This window comes from Cavenderia fasciculata, assembly GCF_000203815.1.
Source record: "Cavenderia fasciculata unplaced genomic scaffold Scf_Dfasci-G-b-205a01.r1-3, whole genome shotgun sequence".
In the NCBI taxonomy this organism is placed as follows: Eukaryota; Evosea; class Eumycetozoa; order Acytosteliales; family Cavenderiaceae; genus Cavenderia; species Cavenderia fasciculata.
Window position 1 is genome coordinate 1,490,477 of NW_004457737.1, and position 21,987 is coordinate 1,512,463.

The window sequence follows — 21,987 nt, forward strand, 5'->3', positions numbered from 1 at the left end:
TTGGTTAGTTTTGGAGTTTAGTTTTGGTGTTTTTTTAGTAGAGTTGTAATTCTTTTTTCTTTGATTGTTTAATCCATAATGGTAATTTCTTAAAAGTGTCTGGTGACATTTGGAAGATTCTAATAAATTCATCTTCTTCCATGTAGTCTTCGAGACGGGATGTATCTATACCCTTTGGGAACTGACGGTTAATGAGTTCGTCATAGGTGTATTTCTTGGTGTACAGTTGCAAGATGGCATCGGTACGGACAATGTCTTGGTCGTAGGAGAGCTTTTCTTTGCGTTTGGCGAAATCCCATCCGTGGAAAATAGAGGTGAAAATATATGGCTCCTTTCCAGAATAGGTGATATAGGATGGTAAGGGTGCAGAGAGACCCAATTGTTTTGATCGGGCCTCGGCATACTCTACCGACACCTCCATCGACATTTTTCTCTCCATCTCTGTGGTTTCGTGGCCAATCCATACCCACACGTGATCAACACCGTCGACAATATAGACATCCTCGGTGAGGAGATCGTCTTGGGCAAACGAGTTGACTTCCTCAACTACAAACACACCACTGCCAATTGAACAAGAGTAGAGACGTGCTTCGGTTCGTGTCTGCATTGTAGCTGGCCAGATATGTACGTTTTGTGACGAGTCGGTGGCCGACCCTCCAATGGCCGTCCAGAACTCCTTGGGCTCCTTGCCCTCGGCAATCTCGACAAGCTTCATTTGAGGGTTGATCTGCAATGTCTTTACAATGTTTTTGGCAAAGGTCTTTTCGTTGGCACTCGATAGTCGTCCGTTCCACACATAGACGGTCGAACGGTCGGCAGATGTCAAGATAAACGTGTTGTACGAGTTGAGGGAGTGGGGAGATGTCTTGGTCTGAATGGCACGAGTGTTCCAGTCGGTGGTACCGCGAATATGGTAGAGTTGGTAGTCGGCGGCATTGTTGTTGAGCGCACCGACACTGCCACGCTTGTAGTTTTTAGAAAGTGGGTCTTTACCAACATGGACAACCAAACGCCCGTTGAAAATAGAAAGGAAATGGCGTGGCTCTTTATTCTGCACGACTCTGATTTCCTTGGCCATACCTTTGAGCGTGTCGTCGAGTTCCATGGTCAACAACGCACTCGTTCCCTTTTCATTGATCGAGCTGTTCTTGCCTTGCCAAAAGTAGATGAGGAAGTTGTCCTTGTTCTTGTACGTGTAGGTGTAGAGAATGAGGTAACTGTCGCCGCTGTAAAATTGGCCGTGTTGACTAGGGTCAATGGCAACTTTGGTAAAGTCTTCGACACGCCAAATTTGGAGACGGGGTGAGCGACCGTCGTCGATCATGACCTCCTCCTTTTCAGCCTTGCCTGCCAACATCTTGCTCACATCGATTTTGTCCTGTTGCTTGCGCGATGCCGTGTTGACGCCGACCGGCGCCTGTTGCACCGAAATAGGGAGACTGCCTCCCCAATCGGGGAAACGCTCTTTAAACAACACCTGCTCCGAGCCGGGGAACTCACGGTGACAATGTGCCACCCAGATGCTGCTGCGACGCGACTCTAACATATTGCTACCGAGCTTGAGCGAAGCATTACGCACTTTGAGTTTGCTGGCACTGCCAGTCCACACAAACATCTCAGACACGCAGTCCAAGATATAGCACTCGTTGCCCTCCAACATGTTCTTGGTCAACCGTCCGTCCATCGGCACGAGATCAATACCAAGATTTTCAGCTGTTGCAGGGGCATTCTCGTCCATTACAACTCTGTACAAGTTTATGTGTTTGCGAATACCCAACTCGGCTTCACGATCATCGCCAGCCGAGTCGGCAGAGGCAATCTCTCCGCGACCACCAAGTACCTTCCAAAAGTCGTCAGTCTCTTTTCCATCGTCAACAATGACCACACGACACCCAACACGTTCCTTGTCCTTGATACTCTTTGCAATATCCATACCCTTACCCTTTTCAATACGGTTTGCATCCTTTCCATTCCATTGATAGATAAGATTCAACTCTTTACCACAATCCAAAATAAATACATCACCTGAGTTTAACGAGAGATAGGTCAATTCAACCTGTCTAACAAAAGGAGATCTTCTACCTTTGATATGTAAAAGTTTTGGTTGATCCTTTGGTTGCAGATTGACAGACAATGGAGCAGGTTGTTGTTGTTCACTTTTTTCTTTTCTTTGTCTAAAGATAGCTTCGTCGGCACCCAAACTGTAAAGCAGACCGAATCCACCTACTTGAGCTGTAGCCTTGTTGGTCTTTGATTGAGCTTGAATAGTAGAACCAGATGCAGCATTTGCCTTTTCTTGTTCTTGTTGTCTTGCTTTGGCTGCTTCCTCTTCCAAAGCAGCACGTTCTTGACGAGCTCTAATTGGATTCTTGGTTGGAGCCTTTCTAGCTCTACTAGTATCTGCCTTTTCTGGAAGTGGTGCAATCAATCCAGAACTAGTTGATTGTTCTGGTATAATTGATGGTGTTGATGGCACCGAAACAATAGTTGGAGTTGTTGAAATTGGTGTAATATTTTGTGATGTTGGAGTTTGATTTGAAATTGAAACACTAACTGGTTGAACAATTTTTGGTAATTCTTTTGTTACTGTTGTAGTTGCTGCTGGTTTAACAGTAGTTGGTTGAACTGGTGTAACAACTGGAGTTGTAGTAGTAGTAGTAACTGCAGCTGGTTTAACAGTAGTAGTAGTAGTTGTTGGTTGAGTAGGTGGAACAACTGGAACTGTCTTTGGTATTGATGGCAACGTAGTAGTAACAGTTGGAGTAACAGGTGTTGGTTTTGGAATAGATGGTAAAGTTACAATAGATGGTGGTTGTGTAGTTGTGGTAGTAGTAGTCTTTGGAATAGTAGGTAATGATGGTAAAGTATATTGTTGTACAGATGGTTGTTGAGTTGGTTGGACTACTACTGTTGCTGGAGTAGTCGTAGTAGCAGCTGGTTTACCAATAGGAGGTAATAAAATAGTTGAAAAGGATGAAGGTGGTAACTGTTGATTATCATTTTGTTTTGGTATAGTTGGTAAGGTGACAGTTGAAGAGGTGGAAGTGGAAGGGATTGGTAATTTACCAGAACTAGATTCTCTTTGTTTAAGCTTTTCTCTAATCTTTTCCTTTTCTCTTTCCTTTGCCTTATCTCTTTCTGATCGTGTATCAATCACTGGTGACGATGGTGTAGTTCCTGAAGGAGTAGAAATGGCACTATTTGGAGCCGAAGAAATCACTGAAGTAGAAACTGGTGTAACATTAGCTACTTGTTGAGTTTGTTGAGGTTGTTGAACCGATACTACAGATTGTTGTTTTTGTAATTTATATTGTCTTTCTTCTTCTTCTAATTCTTCCATTTCCATTCTACGCTTTTCACGTTCAGCTTCAGCACGTTGTTGTTCGTCGATTTCCTGTTGTTTTTGGAGTGCTAGCTTGTACTCTGGATCCCAAGAGGCGTCGGCCCAATCGACAAACATCTCCTTGAACATGATCGATTCCATGCCGTCGAGCACCCAGTGCAGCTCGTACTGGTCGTGACGATTGTTTCGGCCCATGAGCTCCTCAGCCTTGAGCATCGACCACGACTTTTCATTCGACGACGAGTAGATACCCGACCACACAAAAATATCGGTACCACTATCGAGAATGGCACAACTGCTGCTATCCAACATACTCTTGTACAGTATCTCACCGGCAAACACTTGAATGTCGATACGTCCGCCATCACCCTCTGAGAAACGAAACATCTTGGTGTTGAGAATCGCCATCTCCTCGGCACTCTCATCGTCCTCGATCGAGCGTGGGATGTTGGTCGGCTGCTTGCCACTAGCACACCCAATCTCCTTCCAAAACTCGGTAATGTCTTCACGACGCGATTTGCCGAGTTCAATCGACACCACCTCGTTGTTCTTGTACTGTTCGTCCAGTTGAGCGAGTTGGTGTGCCAAATGCAGCCCTTTGAGACGTTCACGCAGACTTGACTGCGCACCAATATAAACAAAGATACGACGTTCGCAAACCAACAAAAAGACGTCGTCTTGTGCCACATTCTTGACATCCAACGTCATCTTGCGGCAGATGATCATGTTCTTGCCCTTGACACGGTACAACGTGTTTTTAAAAGCGACCATGTGAAAGACTGGCTCAAACAACGAGCTTACCGACGCACGCTTCTTCTCCTCGATCTTTTGACGTGTGATGGTACGACGGTACTCTTTACTAGTCGACTTGCGTGCCTTGTTGACCACATCGCGCTTGCTACTAAGGAACTGCAGCAGTTTTGCAATGTCATCAGACTGGTAGTTTTCATTCTCCCATTGATTGTCCTCTAAATCGAGGATACTGAGTCTCTTTAATCGCTGCATCGACGATGGCAGGTCAACCAGCTGGTTACTACGTAAATTGAGTTCACGCAGCTGTTCCAACTGACCCACCTCATTGATCAGTTCCAAAAAGTCATTATTGTCCAAATACAACTTGGTCAACGCTTTGCATTGTCCCAATTGGTTGGGTAACGACTGCAACTCATTCTCTGCCAGATCCAACAATGTCAATCGATCCAACTTTCCAATATCACCAGGCAATGTCTTTATATTATTATTATTTAAAATTAATTTGGTTAAATTAATTAAGTTCCCAATTTCTCTTGGAATCGTTGTTAACTATAGTTAGCACAAAACAAATAATATCATTAATAAACAAATAATAATATTACAATTATTATTATTGTTATATGTTTGTGTGACACATACTTTGTTAAAAGATAAATTCAAGATATTTAAAGATTTGGCGAGACCTATGAAAGTATGCATAGATGGTATTTGGTTATTAGATAGATTGAGTGTTGTCAAGAATGCCAATTGGTGTACTGTCGATGGGAACTGATTGATTTGGTTAAATGATACATTCAACTTTACAAGTTTCTTTACTTGAAATAGTTCATCTAAACAAACACATCAAACAAAGATATAAATATTAATAACATTCATTGTTACAATTTATATTATATTTATATTTAGATTGATAGTTACCAGATAATACAATTAAACTATTATAAGAGATATCTAAATCCTCTAGTAATTCCATAGCAGAGATACCATCCAACTTTGCAATCTTGTTTCTTGATAGACACAATATCTTTAACAACTTTAGTTGTTTGAGACCTTCTGGAAAGGCTACAAGAAACCTATCACTAATCTCTATAGTGTCTGCTGTTGGTGAGAATGTCAATGATGCTGCTGCATCTTGTGTTCCTCCAACTCCTCCTCCTGTTGTTACTGAGTTTGTATTACCCATTCTTCTCCTTCTCCTCTTTTATTACTTTATGGTTTGTAGTATTACTTTTATATATATATATATATGGTTAGTTGGTTGATATTATTATTATTATTATTATTTAATATTACTAATATTTAATTTAACTTTTGTTATTGTTGATGTTGTTCATCCTCCTACCTATTCTATTATAACCTATCAATCAATCCAATCTATTAATAGAAGTATATTTACAAAAAGGAAGAGATAGATAGATAGACAAACAGAATATATTATTTAAATAATTAAACAAACAATGGTCATCTGAGCTAGCCACTCTTCCTCTCCCGTTTAATTTTTTTTTTTTAATTTCTGGTGCGCCATGTGGGTTAAAGGGCGATATCGATTTTTTTGGACAATGAACAACCGATTGTCCCGATCATTATACTTTTCTGCATATATTTAATTTTGGGTTTAGTTTATTTGTTTAATGAATATTCGCACTTCTCTTATGTAAGAGTAGCTTTGTTGGTTGTAAAATTACAAATAGTTATTGCTATCGACTGTTACTATTATCTTCTCAACATTTTAATACCCTTTGAAGATACATCAATGTAAAGCTTCTTTTTAATCAAAAAGTATGCACCTCCAATAATAGCTGCACCACCTACCACAGGAGCAGTGACTACGACTGGGAGGAACCAAGCAGGTCTATCGTCTTCCTTTGGATTGCATTCATCATCGGGTGGTGATGTAAGTAATACCTAAAAAGAAAAAATATAAAAGATGTAAGTTATGGTTGGTTGGTTGGTTGGTTGATTGTATATTATAGTTAAACTATATTATAATTTTCATCTTACAGAGAAATCAGGATCAATAATAGCAGAATAACGGAAGAATGGTAGGTCAATAGCAATATCGGTGGTTGAATTTTGGGATGAGCCATCGGTTGTTTGATTAATGATGTATGGTTTGGAAAAGGTGGCGCGACCATCAGATATGACACGATCTACAAACTTTGCATAGAAAGATCTACCTTGACGTTCAATGGCCATAAAGTTGAGGACACCGTTATCGTCGGTCGATATTTGGTCCGATGACTTGGTACCGCAGTTGGTTTTAGATGGACCACCTTCGACGTTGACATGTGATCGCATGACAACTTGTAGTGTGTTGAGAGTACCATAGTAACTCCAGTTGGTGATGTTTAGTGTCATCTTCATGGTACCTGCATCCATCTGAATGGTCTTGTCGGCAAAGGTGAGCGTAGTCGACTGGTTAAAACTCTCGAGTGTGTAGGTGATGTTGGCCACCTCAAACATTGCGCTGTACACACTCTTGGAGTCTGACGACGAGATAGTTCTCCATTCTCTTGGGTTGGGGATGAATTGACGGACCATTTCACCGTAGATATTCATCTCTTTGATGGTGACGAGACCCAATCGCACGACTAGGTTGTCGTTGCTGATGGTCGAGACCATTGGCGAGAATGATATCTCGCCCGAGGGTGTTGACGAGCTAATGTTGCAAGCTGGTCCCTTGTAGTCTTGGTGACAGAGACATATGCCGCTCTCTGCATCACACTCTCCGTGGCCAGAACATTCATCATTGTCACCTGGACAGATTGCCGTCAAGTTTGAGTACTTGAATCCCGATGCAATCCTCCATTCCACGCCATTGATGCTGATGTATACGTCCTTGACACCAACACCACCTGCTAGAGTACAGACTATAGTACTTTGGGTGAGTGGTGCTGAAATGTCGCATGTATCACCACCAATCTTGACGATTGGGTTGGTTAGTACAGGACCGTATTCTCCATACAATGTAATCGATCCACCTCGTTGAGCCAATGAAGGTGGGAAGATTGACGTGACAAATGGATACTCGATTCTAAATGTAACCAAAATAGAAGCAGTCACCAAATCATCGATTCTAATCGTTGCATTGTGTACTACTTCTGGGATACTGGTAGTACCAACAACACACTCAATCTTGGTGTCTACAATACTACTAATATTACATTTATATCCGCCCATTAAAACAACGACCATCGATTGATTAGTACCAAATCGAATACCATTAAATGTGAATTTAAAACCTGTATTTCCATGTCTATCATAATCGTATGAACTAATGGAATGTGGTTCAACAAATTCTACAGTATTCACAAAATCAAATGGTTGTGAAGAAACTTGTAATGAAACTTCAATCGTTTTGTTTCCAACAAATTGATTATACAATGCTACACTTCCAGTTGCACTAAAAAAACATTTTAATTAATTAATCAATCTTTCAAAAATAATATTATTTTTTAGTTGACATACCTAAATTCTCTATTTAAAATATTTGGTTTAAATGAAAGAGATGGAATAGAAGTTGATAAACCAGAAATGGTGAACCCTACGTTGGCACCTCGAATGACCAATGGTCCAGTCTCAACAACATATTTTACATTTGTAACATTGATACTTGAATCTTAAAAAAAAATGTAAAAAATAATATTTAATTAATGTTTGGTATGTTAAACTTTATAAATATCTTCTTGATTTATATATATATACATATAATACTTACGATCACAATCAGCAAAAGAGAAGGTAGTAAATTGATTGCCACCAACAATGTTTTGGATATTTGAACCTGAATAACAAATATAACACATTGGTGGTAACCCTGTCAATTGGTTATTGGCAAAAGAAGTGATTCTTTTAAAGCAATAATCATCTGGAACAGTACCTGTAAAACTATTGTTTCTTACATCTAATCTCATATTGATTGGAATATTTGGTAATGATCCTACGATATTATTAAATGATAAATCACTAAGCAAAGTAAGTAAAGTATTATCAAAGTTAGTATATGGTCTAGACTATTAAAGGTTTGTGAATTTTAAAAAATAATATCTTCTTACAGACTAATATCATTAAAGTTTGCATAATCATCCAAATTAAATGAAGTTAGATTATTTCTTGGTAAAGATCTATATTAGAGAGAGAGAGAGAAGATAATAATGTTATTAGGATAACTACTTATTTAAATGAAATATAATTTATCTCTTTTGACTTACAAGAAAAGTGAATTGGGACTAACAATAATTGGGAGTTTATTCTCTACAAAAAGAGATGGACTGCCATCAATAGTACTAAATTATGATCATATCAAATTGGAAAATATAAATTAGAATTTAAATTTGGTCCATAGCATAGCAGTGGTTTTACATGTTGAACATACATTGTTTGAAGTTTAGTTAAATTGAAATTATATATTTCATTTAATGGTTGGTAATTGACATTGAACGAAGTATATGATGCAATGTTTGGCGAGTATAGAATACAGTCATGTGGGAATGGAACCGGATCGAATATTGCATTACCAGTATTATCCAACACTCTAAAAATATAAATATTTAGTATATACCAATATAAATAAAAAGAATATAATATTATAACACTACATACATTGACTCTAAACCTCTAATTCTTTCAATCAAACCAAATGTAGTTGAATCAAAATTTGGTCCAAAAGAAATTTTTCTAGTTGAATAAAAGGTAAGTATGATAGAAATGATCAATCAACATTTTTTTTTTTTTCTCTAATTAGATAGATAGAATTCACATACAATTGTTTGATATCAGTAGTGTAATTAAACTCTATGAAATTATTTGTTTTCAAAGTCAAAATATTTGGAAACGATGGCAATGGAATGGTTGGGTCCTCAACAAGATTAAAAGCACCTGGTGTTACAACTCTATATATTAAAATCATGGTATTTTGTTATAGTTGATGGCAATAATAATATTGTTTGAAATGCAACTTACAGTTTAGTTTTAATTAAATTTAATTGATTGGTTGATAGATCTCCCGTAATTTGATTATTGGTTAAATCCCTAAATAAGTTATAAAGTTGAATTGATTGTTAGAAATGCGCATGATGATGGGTGATGGTTGGTTGGTTGTTTGCTAGTATCAAGATCTTACAATGAATCAATTTTTCTTGAAATAGTAGGGAGAGCAGTAAGTTGACAACCTATACATGTACTATAGTAAAAATAAATAATATTAATATATGAATTATATAAACATACAATTACAATAATTAATACTTACATTACGTTTAGATTTGGAAGTTGAGAGATCATATCACCGATCAAATCATTTGGAATAGCTGATCCCCATGTTTGAATTTTTCTACAATACATTAATAATAAACGTGTTAAGAAATGCGATAGATTGATTGATTGATCGATCGATTGAATTGAACATACAATGTTGTCAAGGTTAAGAAGGCATCGAAATCTGTTGCCGATAGAATGGCGGGTCTACCTTGGAATGATCTGTATGTATGTTTGATGCAAATGGATGATGAAGATGAAGACGGGTGTGGGTGAGTAAATATTTTCAAAATCATTGTCATTCAATGTCGACAACTATAATATTTGTTGAACATACAAAGATATAATGGTTTGGTTTAAAGAATCACATAATACACCTCCACCAGTAACACAATATTCATTTGCAACAGGAAACAATGATCCTATACCAAGTTTACTCACCAAATTTGATATCTCTGCATCTTTAAAGATCGATTACATTGACGAATGATGATTAGTACACATGATGATAGATCAATAGATAAATAGATGAATCGTCACGGACGGATGGTATAGTACTTACATTGGGCCGAATTAGTGGGTGAAGCGGCATAGACAGAAGTTGTAACTGTTAGCAACCCAATGATGATCGTTAAAAATAGCCTAAACATTTTCCACTTAACTGTTTGTTTCTCTCTCTCTCCTATTGGTACGTGAATAAGAATAAAAAGAAATGTACGAGTACGCAAACTAAACTAAACTAACAACAACTCTTTCTTATTGGCTATTCGATTTACAACACACTTTGCAATGCCACCAATCACCACCACCATAATCGGTCACCTGACACAGGTTATCCCTCTCTCTCTCTTTTGACTTGATCTAAAGAACGATGATAGGCTATTGCTATTATTGCGTGCGGTTGCCCTACCCCCATTACAAGATCAAACAATAAGGGGCGTCTCATCCCTTTGGCCCCTTCTCTGCTCTGTTGTGGACAATGAATCTAATAATTAGGGCTTGTTCCTCCTTGCGAGGGCCGCTTCCTACACCTAAAAAAGGTCACCTGTCAGAAAGATTCAAAAAAAGTCAATCTTTGTTTTCAAACACCTGCGCACACAGACGGTTTCTTCGATCAGCAAAGGTTATTTTAAGAGACGATTCGTCTACCCTCTGCGCAATGATGTAGCTCTGCCATGCTGCTTACCCGGCTAGACCAAGGCTCAAAGGGGGTTTGATCCAACTCATTGGAGGCCACGCTACAACAATAATATTTAAAAATATTTAATCACAGCAGCTGCCTTTTCAATTGACAAGGCTACCTACCATCATCCTCCTCCTCCTCGTCCCTCATTCCCAAAAGGTATTTAATAGGACTCTTCGATTAGCCTTTTGGACAACAACATCAAATTTATTATTTATTCACACAACATGTTTATAACAACAACAAAAAAATCAATATTATTTATATCAACTGTCATTGTATTGTTGGGATGTCTAAATGGTGCCCTTGCTGGGTACGTTTGGAGTACCAATGGACATATGTACGATGTTGGTTCTACCGGTGCCACATCTTCTGAATTAGCTAGAAGAGTATGTAGTACTAAATGATCATCATTATAATTAATTAAATACTAATTATTTTATTTTTTTGATATTTATTTTATTTACTATAGGCTTGCCAAAACAATTATTGGGATGATAGTAATGGAAATAGACTATGGGGTTACTTGGCTACTATCACAACAAAGGCTGAAATGGACTTTTTGGTCGCTAGAAGTTTAGTTTCAAATGTTTGGGTTAGTGGTTCAGATGATAAAGGTAATAATTGAATCTATTATTATTATTATTTGTTTATTAATTATTATTCATTTTATTTTTTTTTAGAACAAGGAATATGGAGATACTCCTCAGGACCGGAATCAGGAGAGGTCATGTATGATGTCTTTAATGAAAAGTGTTATACTTATTGCCCATTAAGTAGTGCCTTTTCATTTGCTGATGGAAATGGTTTATTGGCTTCATCTGCAGGTACCTATACCAATGAACCAGCTGCCTCTACCGTCTATGGTGTATTATGCGAGTATGGAGGACTTGAAACTAAATTAGGTTCACCACGTATGGTACCATTGACAGTTCCAACTGAAGGAGGATTTGTTAAATTGCTTGGTCTTGCCACTGGGTACCTTATCGACAGTGTAGTTGTATCGGTTGCAACACCTGGATTCGCCACCTACAATGCAAAATGTAACAGAGTTACTTCAGTTTCCACTGAATGTTATATCAACCCTGGCAATGGAGGTGCCATCACCATCGCCACTATTGGAGATACAGGAAGTGGGTCCATCGCAACTGCCTATGAACCACCACAAGTCAGTGCCGTCTACCCAGCCTATACAAGTGGGTCATTGATCACACTAGTTGGTTCCAACTTTGGTACTAGTGCTTCTCTCATCTCTGTCACCATCGGATCGACCAACATTGCCTGTAACACTGTTACCATGTTAGAGGCACACAATGTCATCAGATGTACTCTTGCCTCTAACCTAGGTTCAAACAAATTCCTTCCCATCACTGTCACTTTGAATGGACAAACTAGAAAGTTCTTCCATCCTGCTACTTGTAAGTCAAATCAATCAACAAACACAAAACACACACATATATTAATTATATTTTTTAATTTAGACTTTGCAAGTGCAAACATTTTCCTTAAAGGATTTACCATTCCAATGATCTCTGATTATGCATTCAAACGTTTAGAGAACAAGTTCCAATTGTTTGGACAAACTGGTGGCATTGCAACTGTATTTTCAGCTGATATGCAAACCCATCTCATCAACACTCTTCCCACCCCCTCGTCTGCCTACAAACTCTGGCAAAATTACTACTCGGTGAATAATGGTCTTGTCCACCTTGTTGGTAATGTGCTCGGTGCCGTTCCACAACTCTACTCTTCCAGTAGTATTCCACAAGGATCCTCCTATCTTCGTTATCTATTCACTCTTTCCAATGGACAAGTAGATAATGTCTCTCCAGATTCTCTTGGTTATGCAGTTTTAGGTTTCAGTGAAAGTATGTTGAACATTAATCAAAAACAAAAAGAACAATAGTATTAATTTGTCTTTCCTTTTTATTTAATTTTTTTTGTTTAGACTTTGAATTTATTAAAAATGATAAATTACATCCATATGATGACCAATCGTATGTATGTCCAACCACTGGATGCTCGATTAATTTCTTGGCCAAAAACTATGGGTTGTGGAATAGTGCCTTGGTGTTTAATGCAATGGGTGTAGATACCACAAACTTTGATAGAAATCAAAACAGTATCATGCTTACTTTGCCAGCTGGCTATGGTACCAATCTACCAATCAAAGCATATGTTGATGGAAAATCGTCTTACAACACCCTCTTGTACAGCTATGCTGCTCCAATCATCAACAGTGTTGTTGTCAGTAATGGTTATGTTACTATTACCGGTACCAACTTTTACACTCTCAACTCTATCATTTCAGTCACTGTCGGTTCAGTTTCCTGTGCCTCTCCAACTCTGATTTCTCTACACACTGTCGTCCGTTGTATTGCCCCAGCTGATGCCACCCAAGCCACTAGACTTACCATTGCTGGTAATGAAGGTGCTATTCAATCCAACCTTGTTATTCCAACACTCGGTAACCCAAGAGTCACCTCGGTCTCGGCTGCCTCTGTATTTGGTGGTGTTATTTCCATCAATGGTTACAACTATTTCTCTACAGTAGCTGATATTTCAGTCACTGTTGGTGGTGTAGCTTGTCCATCGGTTGCTATTGTCACAGCCAACACTCAAATCACCTGTGTTGCTCCAGCTTCAGCTGGATCCAAGGTTGTTGTGGTCACTGTCTCTACCCGTGTCTCCAACTCTGATATCTCGGTTGTTTTCCAATCTCCAACCATCACATCGGTCACTCAAACCGCGTCCAATGCCATTTCCATTGTCGGTAATGGATTTGGTACCAACGCAGCTGTTCTCACCATCACTCTTGGAGCCTCGTCCATTTCATCGGCCCTTTGCACTGCTGCTGGCTCCTCCCTCACCTGCACTGGTCTCCCGACCAATCTCGTCAATGGATTAGTATCAGTATCAGGATCAAACACCATCCCATTCAAGTTTAACCCAACTATTACCAGTACCACCCTCTCTGCATCTCCTCAATCCCAGGTCACCATTATTGGCAACCACTTTGACTCTGGTGTCGTCCCAACCTTTGGTGGAGCAGCCATTCCATGTACCGGTACCTACACCCAATTAGTCTGCATCTTTGTAGCTGACTCTGTTTCAGGTTCATTGTTTGTCACTCCATCAGTCTCTACTCCAATCGTGTTTGACCCATTCTTTACTGCCATGAATCCAACCACCGATGTTCCAACTGCAGGATCGACTGTCATTGTCCAAGGTGGTCACTTTGAAAACCACTCTGGTTACACTCTCTCTGTCTTGTTGCAAGGAACCGTTCCAATGACCTTTACCAAACTCGGACTTGGATTCTTGTCAGTGGTCATCCCAGCAGGATCTGGCAACAACAAGTACTTTGTCGTCAAAGTCAACAGCAAGACAACCGCCAACATTGCATTCAACTATGCCGGACCATCCATCACGTCGACCAAGACATCAGGCGAACAACTCGCAATCATTGGTGATAACTTTGGACTATCCCCAACCGTCACTATTGGCGGTACCTCGGCATCTGTCTTGTCCGCCACCTCCAACACTATTCTTGTTACCATTCCAGCCAATGCTGGTCAAACCGACCTGATCGTGGTATCCTCCAACGGTCAATCGGCATCCTACACTGGATTGACCCTCCATCCATTGATTACCAGTGTCTCACCGCTAAGAGCTGGAGGTAGTAGCGTTGTAACTGTCACTTCAGCCTATGCACCTCCATCTGCAAGTCCATCCATTTACATTTCCTCTGCACCACCCGTCCCACTCACCATTGTTTCGGCAACCTCACCCTACAAATACTCTTTCAATGCTCCATCAAGTTGTTTCACAGGTCGACTTGTTTCATTGTCACTTGGATCAAGCTCGATCTCTTCGGTTGGAATCATCAACTCCTTGCAGCCATCCATCACATCAGTATCCAATCCACCCTTCCAGATCATTTCCCCCATCACAATCACTGGTGTCAATCTACCAGCAAGTGGTATATCATTAATCTATGTATCCGACACAAGATACAAGTGTAACGACATTCAATACATTAGTGATACAACCATTACCTGCTCCTTTGATGGATTAAACTTACATCATCCCTACCAAACTATTAGTCCAGTTTACGGTGACCCACCCTTGACCATATATATGGAAGGACCATGTACGACCATCTCTGCCAATGTTTTCAAGTATCAACCTATTTCCATTACCAATGTCATTCCAATGTACAACTCTATCGAAATCAAAGGTACTGGATTCATTTTCAAGGTTACTGGACCAGTTGTCACAATTGACGATCCAACCTCTACACCATTGCCTGATTGCTCCTACACCACCACCACTGTTACATGTCCAATGACCTATCAATTAATGACCCCTTATGTAATCTACCTTGAAGGTGGTCCATACAGAGCTATTTATGAATAATCCAACTTTATCCAGACTTAAAACTTTTAGTCCAGATCATTCACCATCCCATCATCACTTTTTAAAAAGAGTAATAAATAAATAAATTAAATAAAAATTTAAAAGAATCTATATAGTGATTATCTATCACATAGGAAACTACTTTTATTTGTTTTTGACTAATCATCAAATGTGACAATATCATTGGCATTATTGATAGGTGCAGACAATGAAGCAAGTCTCTCTTTACTTTGTAATTTTGCTTTCCAAGAAGGATGTAATTTTTCTTCGTTTTGTTCTCCTTCCTTATTAGTATTATTATTGTTACTCTTATTATTATTATTATTATCATTATTATTATTATTTTCTTGTTGTTTCCATTTTGCATTATCACCAAATAATTTTTCAGCCAACTGTCTTCTTGCAGCTTGTCCCATTCTCTTTTTCTTGACCACCTTTTTCTCTGGTTCCTCTACTTGGGCATTCAACGATCCAATAAATACAGATTCCATTTTATTTTTCTTCTTGTCAATTTCATCTTCAATCTGTTTCATATTCTTTACTTCTTTGATATTTGATCTTCTTTTCATATATTCTAATCTTTGATCATTTGTCATATCTTCAATTTTTGATGGTAATTTAATTTGTTGTTTCTTATTATTATTATTGGTATTCTTTGTATTCTTTGAATTATCATCAGAATCATCATTATCAGAGTCGTTATCATCATCTGATCCTTCTGATTTTTCCATCTTTCTTTTCTTGATTCTATTTTTTAATCTCTTTAAATTCTTTGATTTCTTTTTACTGTCTGTTACTTTCTTTTGGACTGTAGGTTTAATTTCTTCCTTTTCTTCTTCTTCTTCTTCTTCTTCTTGATCACTTTCTTCATTGATCTCCTCTTCTACTTCCTCTTCCTCTTGTTTTCTTTTTAATATTTTAGTTTCTTGTTTTTGTTGTTGTTGTTGTTTTTGTTGTTGTTGTACTATTGGTTTTGTTATCTTTTCTTTTGTTTGTTGTTGTTTCTTCTTTTCAACAACGGGAACAACATTGGCTACCGCAGTAGGAGTAGTAGTAGTCTTTCCAGTTGTAAATTTTGCATTCTTTCCTCCACTCTTTCCATTGACCATATTTTCATATTCTTGTACATATTTGTTTAATTCATCAGTATAGTCTTTTGATCTATCAAATAGTATATCTTCTTCATCTTCATCGTCATCTGAAAATTGGTAATCTTCATCCAAATCAACTCCAACCAATTTATAAGGTGATGAGTATTTAGCAGTAGTACTGATCTTCTTGTTGGTGTTGTTACTCTTGCTGTTATTCTTTACTTTAGAAGATAATGTTTCTTCTTGTTGATCATAATCTTCACTGTTGAATGAATCTTCATCACCATCGTTATCAAAATCTTCGCTATCAAAGTCTTCACTATTGAAGCTGTCGTCGTTGTCACTTTGATCTAATGATTCATCTTTTACAACCTCTTTTGTTTTCTTATTATTCTTTGTTGGTGGTACTACTATTGTTGTTGTTGTTGTTGGTTTCGTCTTATTCAAAACAACTCCAGTAGTAGTCTTGTTATTCTTTCGATTCATTCTCTTTGATAACTAAATCTAAAATAGAAATAATGAAATTAAGCTCTTTTTGTCGATTCGTTCGTTTTTTTTCAAAAGATAATAATCAATAAATAAATTAATTTATTTATTATCAAGTCAAGTCAATAATATACACACTTTAATATTTAGGGGGGAAGTAATAATATATATAAATATATTATTATTATTAAAGGGGATTTATTGATTAGAAAGAAATAAAGCAAGATGTTCAAGAGATGCTTGAATGTAGAAAATAAATGGTACTTTATTTCTCCTTAACTATACCATTTGACGCTATAATTATTATACTCGAGCTTTATCATATATTGCTACATATTTCATGGTGCATGGCGACGATAAGGGTGGCTGGGATTGGCACCAAACCAATTGCTTCTAGTGATTTGATCCTTGGTTGAGCTTTGTTTCCAACAATGACAGAAGATATGATATTATTACTTAGTTTCCAGTCTGCATAGACGGTGGTAGGATGTGGTTTCTTTGATATGGAAAGTTTGTTGGAAAAGGATTGCATTGATATCGAGGTGGTGACAATTGGTTGAAAGTATACAAAGGTGTGAATGTTGTGATCCCAGTCGTATCGGATCTTATAGTCGCTCGATGGATGTGACCACACCCAGCTCTTGTTGTTCCATAGCACAGTACCATACGTTTGATTGGAAAAGACACCCTCTGAAAATACCCAGTGTACAGGTGTCGCATGGTCATCGAGTAGTGACAATACATTGCCTTCGAATCCCCATTTTACAATATCGAGTGATTTGTTGTAGTTGTTATCGTTGTCATCGTCAGCTGAAGCGGCACCATTTTGTTGTTGGTCGTCGGTCTTTTGTTGTTGTTGTTGGAAAGGGGTTGCTAGTACGGTTCCTTCAGTACCATCAGCAAAAACAATCGAGTGACGTGATGGCACCCGTGAAAAGAGGTCAATGTGTTGTTGGAACGTTTGTTTCTGCTCGAGGTACTTGTCGACGTGTTTGACCTGTTTGTGGCACTCGCGCATGTACAGGTTGTAGCTGTCGATCAGAATGATCATGTTTCGTATGTGACTGATAATATCTTCAAAGTCTTCTTTAAAGAATCGAGTCTCGTCGTATGTGTGTATTTCGTCGATAGTCTTTTTAATAAACTCTGCCCAATTGTCTAGCACCAACTCTTCGCATCGAATCATCGCCAGACGGGGACCCTCTGAACTGACAAACCAGTCCAAATAGCTTTTTGTGTTGCCAAAACACAATTCTGAAAATTGTTCCACCTTCATCAAATAAGGTTCCCATTCTCTATATGCCTCATAATAATCTTTCATCTCTACTATCCATTTTGTTGCTAAATCTGGTTTTACTCTATCTGGTAATTTCACTTAGAGAGAAAGAAAAAAAAATAGATTATTAATTTCTACAGTTTGTTTGTTTGTTGTCTTTTGATGATTTCATTTCATACTTGTTCTTGGTAGTAGAGTTGATATTGTTTTTAATTTTTCGTCTATATTTCCTAAACTTTGTATAGTGATGGAGCAGAGTGATTTGATCCTTGGACGGACCAACTGTAAAAATTGTTCGATTGTTCGTTCATCCTTTCCTTTGATGAGATAGGACCGTCCGATTTTCGTTGATATTTGAAATGTCAATGGCGTGATTTTATAAAGAGTTTTTGTTTCGTCTAATATACATTCTCCAAGATTAATATATCCTTGAGGTTCTTGTGTTTCTTCTGGTTTTCCATCAGTTTTCTAAAAAAAAAAAAAAAAAAAAGAAAAGTGAGCAAGTATGAACTCAAATTCAAATTATTATTGTCTGTTGTATGTATGTATCCGTCCTTACACCTGGTTTATAATAGAGAACATAATTTCGATGAATAACAAAATATCTATCTAAAAATCCTTTTCCATTGCCACCAGTCTTTTTCATTAATATTGAATATGAAATATCATTTTTAATTCTACCATATTGAAACCATTTCTAGAAATAAATAATTAATTAATTAATAATTATTTTTTTTAAAAAAGTATGATTTAATATTTATATCTTACCAATAATTCTTTTTTTCTTTCAACTTTGACCATTTTTCAAATAATATTATTTGATGTGATGTTATGTTGTTATGTGATTGTACAATTTAAATAAATAGTTTGGATGGGGATGTTCTATAGAATGTTTTATCGCATGGGAAATCTACAATGGGAAAAAAAAAAAGAATGGTTTCAAATATTCTCTTTAAATAACCAATAAAATAAAATAAGTGGTATCTAAATAAATAAATAAATAATAATAATAATAAATAAATAATAAGAGGTTAATTAATTAATCTTGTAAATTCCAAACAAATGTAGTAGCAGAAGTGTAGAAAAGAAGGAGTAAAAAGTCAAAGATGGAGTTGATTTTAAAAAGGGTCTGTCCGTGAGGTGGTGTTCACATATTTCACAAAAATCAAGTTTGATTGAATCTATCAATCAATCTGCTTGTTTACTCGTTATTGTGGATGGCTGGCTTTCTCCTGTGCCAAACTTTTGATAATTTCTTTTCTGATTTAATCGATCCATATTATATTATGATAATCTCCCCACGTTAACCTGTTGCTGCTGCTGCTATTGTGTTGTTGGTATCGCACTCGTAGCAACCACACCACACCATAGATCAATAAGATTGATTGATTGATAGATGGTTGAATGTATTCAACCCTTCATTTATCCTTACCACTACACCCTTTCCCTATCCCCTACCTACTTGTTGTTGTTGTTTTTGGTTGGGTTGAAATGACATTGACTTGCTTGGTTGGGTTTATATATTATTATTGAATTGTGTCACAATTCCGATGGGAAATTCTACTGAACATAATCGATGTGGGTGAGTGAATCGATGTGCGATTGTGAGGGGTGGGGTTGGGCTCTAAATCAAAGAAAGTGATCATTCGGTCGAGTCGGTGTGTTGTTGTTGTTGTCGTGAGTGATTGAGTGTGTATGTGCTCCAAAAGAAAAGAGAAATGCAACAAATAACATCATCATCAATCCGATTCGATTTGTTGATAGTTGCTAGATGGATCGCGAGAAGCATACAATTAAAGAAAACAACAATCTGCTTTTAGCTGATCGAGACCCTAAAAGAGAGTTCTTTTCTTCTTCTTTCCAAATTACCTTTAAAATTATTGGTGATGCGATAGTTGTTTATAGACTAGCTTAGCCAAGTCGACTCTCTCTCTCTACTATGTGTTATTGTAATGATGGATCAAGTCAACCTGTTGTGACATTAGTTAATATAAACGCTAAAGTTGTTAAAACCCCAACTACTTTTGATTCATGATGATGATGATGATGATGATGGAAGATGGAAGATGAAAGATGAAGAAGATGTTACGGTACAAGGTATTAATTACACACAAGTCGAATTTAGTTTTCCTCATCCAGTCAACAATAACAACAACAAGTGAGAACCAACTAACAACCTTCTTGGTTGCAATTAATTACTGGCAAGAAGTGATAAAAGTGACACAACTATTGGCAATGCAGATGCAGTAAAGAGAGAGAAAGAGAGAGAAGACAAGACCAACCAACCTCTCTCACTTTTCTACCTTTAAAATCGATTTGCTGTGTCGACCCACCCACTAGCTGGTTGATTGATATTATTTTTGTGATGTGGTGGGTGGGGGTGGGATGGTGCGTGTGTGAAGGGAGCTAACCTCCTTCCTCTCCGCTGATTGATTGATATTAATAAAATACTCACTTTCTTGTCTGTGTGTATGTGTATGTATAAGGTATGTATGCGTTGGTGGGAGAAGTTCAACTTTTAATCTAACTAACTAGTTTCTGAGACAAGATGCACTTGTTTGTAGTAGGACTGGACTGCTCTGCTCTGTTCTGTTCTATTCTGTTCTATCTATCCTTTCTACTGTGTTGTTGTTGTTGTTAGGTAGGTTGGATCGATTTTGTCTTGAACAATAAGAAAGAGAGAGAGAGAGAGGGGAGAAGCTGACCTGTAAATTTAATTATATATATATATATTTATAGATATATCTTGGCTATACAAGTAATAAGTGAGTTGAAGCAAAGAAAGATTGTTTGATTCAAGACTCGAAACGTTAAAATTTTAGTTTGGCACAAAAAATCTTGGTCAAAGCATAAAACAAAATTGAAGCAGCCGAAGTGTTTTTAAAATCGAAACAGAGCACCAAAAGAGGAAACCCTACCCACCCGAGTTTCAAGGCCAACCCTCCACGAAAATAATATCGCCGGCGAATAGCCCGACCATATTAATTAAGCGATCACACCCCTAATAATAGAATAGACAAACGGATAGATAGATAGAGAGAGTACATACATTAATGATAAATAAATATTTATTTTATTTGTTTGTTACATAATATATTATTAGGAGGAGGATGGGAAGAGGAAGGATACAAGAGATCGATCAAAAAGTATCGTTGGGGCACGATGGATGGTGGATGCCCCTTCAACTAATGATCAAGATCGATTAGATAGATTAGATTGGGATTGTTGTTGTGTTATTGTTTACAATTTATAATAAATTAATTAATGGATGGACGGGATATTTATAAAAGAAAAGATATTTCTCTTTTAATTATTCCAATTGATTGTGTTCCAATTGCCACCAGCAGCACCACCACCACTGGCAGAAGGTACAGGGGCAGACGACGCTTTACTTTGACTGGCTCCACAGAAATCCATATCGGTAAAGATACGGTCAGAATGTGTAATAATCTCAAACGACTGTGCGACGATTCTGTAGAGTTCCAATATCTTGCCATCCAACTCTTTAGTATCATCGTCTTCAGATGATGAAGCACGTACTGAAATATTGATCTTTAACTGAAGTGATGATGACTTGCATTTACTAACTGCCTCTAAAAAGTTAAACTTTGCTTTTCCTTCAGGGATACTTGATGCTATATTATTACTTTCTTGCAACTAAAATGTAATGATTGTTGATTAGTATACCAGTATATTTAACTCATTCTTTGATGTCATTCATACCAATTGAGTAATAAGATCAGCTACAGTTCTGATGGTAAGGATCATACCAGATTTGGCTAGATTGTCAAGCGCGGTGGTCAGATCATTGATACTCTTTACTATTTTCTGCAAGAGGACAACATATTTTTCTTTGATAGAGTTTGATGTAAGAGGTATGAGTATCGGTGACATGGTGGTGTTGTCATGATCCTCTTCCGACACATTGACGTCGATGCAATACAATAGAGCGTCCATCATCTGCTTTGTCAATTCTTTGATTTCACCGATACAATGTAATTTCGTTGCCATCCTTAAATATATATTTTCTTCTTCTTTTAACTATATCTGTATATAATACTAGTACTAGTATAACCTCTCTATCACAACACTTTACTTTTAAACTTTTAATAAGCATAAACTTTTCAAAAATGCAAACAAACCACCAAAGGCAACTCCAACACAGTCGGACAAATAATTG

The 21,987-nt window shown here is 37.4% G+C and overlaps 6 protein-coding genes across 6 annotated transcripts; 2 read left to right on the forward strand and 4 right to left on the reverse strand.

Annotated features, from left to right (window-relative positions):
• Nucleotides 1-34: 34 nt before the first annotated feature.
• On the reverse strand, nucleotides 35-5,279 carry vilD (villin; the record flags this gene model as incomplete). The annotated part of the gene is made up of 3 exons (XM_004362844.1): nucleotides 35-4,570; nucleotides 4,736-4,926; nucleotides 4,979-5,279. The coding sequence occupies 3 exons, from the start codon at nucleotides 5,277-5,279 to the stop codon at nucleotides 35-37; spliced, it is 5,028 nt and encodes a 1,675-aa protein (XP_004362901.1).
• Nucleotides 5,280-5,456: 177 nt separating this feature from the next.
• On the reverse strand, nucleotides 5,457-10,002 carry DFA_03297 (EGF-like domain-containing protein; the record flags this gene model as incomplete). Its single annotated transcript, XM_004362845.1, has 16 exons — nucleotides 5,457-5,470; nucleotides 5,833-6,001; nucleotides 6,098-7,499; nucleotides 7,565-7,715; nucleotides 7,815-8,062; nucleotides 8,152-8,220; nucleotides 8,308-8,382; nucleotides 8,472-8,630; nucleotides 8,699-8,773; nucleotides 8,860-8,988; nucleotides 9,059-9,127; nucleotides 9,219-9,278; nucleotides 9,348-9,428; nucleotides 9,506-9,574; nucleotides 9,690-9,813; nucleotides 9,915-10,002. 16 exons carry the CDS (start codon nucleotides 10,000-10,002, stop codon nucleotides 5,457-5,459), a joined length of 2,982 nt encoding a protein of 993 aa, XP_004362902.1.
• Nucleotides 10,003-10,762: 760 nt separating this feature from the next.
• tgrC5 (IPT/TIG domain-containing protein) lies at nucleotides 10,763-14,954 on the forward strand (the record flags this gene model as incomplete). Its single annotated transcript, XM_004362846.1, has 5 exons — nucleotides 10,763-10,924; nucleotides 11,008-11,152; nucleotides 11,219-11,953; nucleotides 12,017-12,403; nucleotides 12,484-14,954. The coding sequence occupies 5 exons, from the start codon at nucleotides 10,763-10,765 to the stop codon at nucleotides 14,952-14,954; spliced, it is 3,900 nt and encodes a 1,299-aa protein (XP_004362903.1).
• A 158-nt stretch (nucleotides 14,955-15,112) lies between these two features.
• On the reverse strand, nucleotides 15,113-18,608 carry DFA_03299 (uncharacterized protein; the record flags this gene model as incomplete). The annotated part of the gene is made up of 6 exons (XM_004362847.1): nucleotides 15,113-16,543; nucleotides 17,274-17,510; nucleotides 17,859-17,905; nucleotides 17,987-18,275; nucleotides 18,367-18,504; nucleotides 18,576-18,608. The coding sequence occupies 6 exons, from the start codon at nucleotides 18,606-18,608 to the stop codon at nucleotides 15,113-15,115; spliced, it is 2,175 nt and encodes a 724-aa protein (XP_004362904.1).
• Nucleotides 18,609-19,873: 1,265 nt separating this feature from the next.
• DFA_03300 (uncharacterized protein) lies at nucleotides 19,874-21,060 on the forward strand (the record flags this gene model as incomplete). Its single annotated transcript, XM_004362848.1, has 3 exons — nucleotides 19,874-19,965; nucleotides 20,547-20,565; nucleotides 20,911-21,060. 3 exons carry the CDS (start codon nucleotides 19,874-19,876, stop codon nucleotides 21,058-21,060), a joined length of 261 nt encoding a protein of 86 aa, XP_004362905.1.
• Nucleotides 21,061-21,113: 53 nt separating this feature from the next.
• On the reverse strand, nucleotides 21,114-21,818 carry DFA_03301 (uncharacterized protein; the record flags this gene model as incomplete). Its single annotated transcript, XM_004362849.1, has 2 exons — nucleotides 21,114-21,464; nucleotides 21,531-21,818. The coding sequence occupies 2 exons, from the start codon at nucleotides 21,816-21,818 to the stop codon at nucleotides 21,114-21,116; spliced, it is 639 nt and encodes a 212-aa protein (XP_004362906.1).
• Between the last annotated feature and the right edge of the window lie 169 nt (nucleotides 21,819-21,987).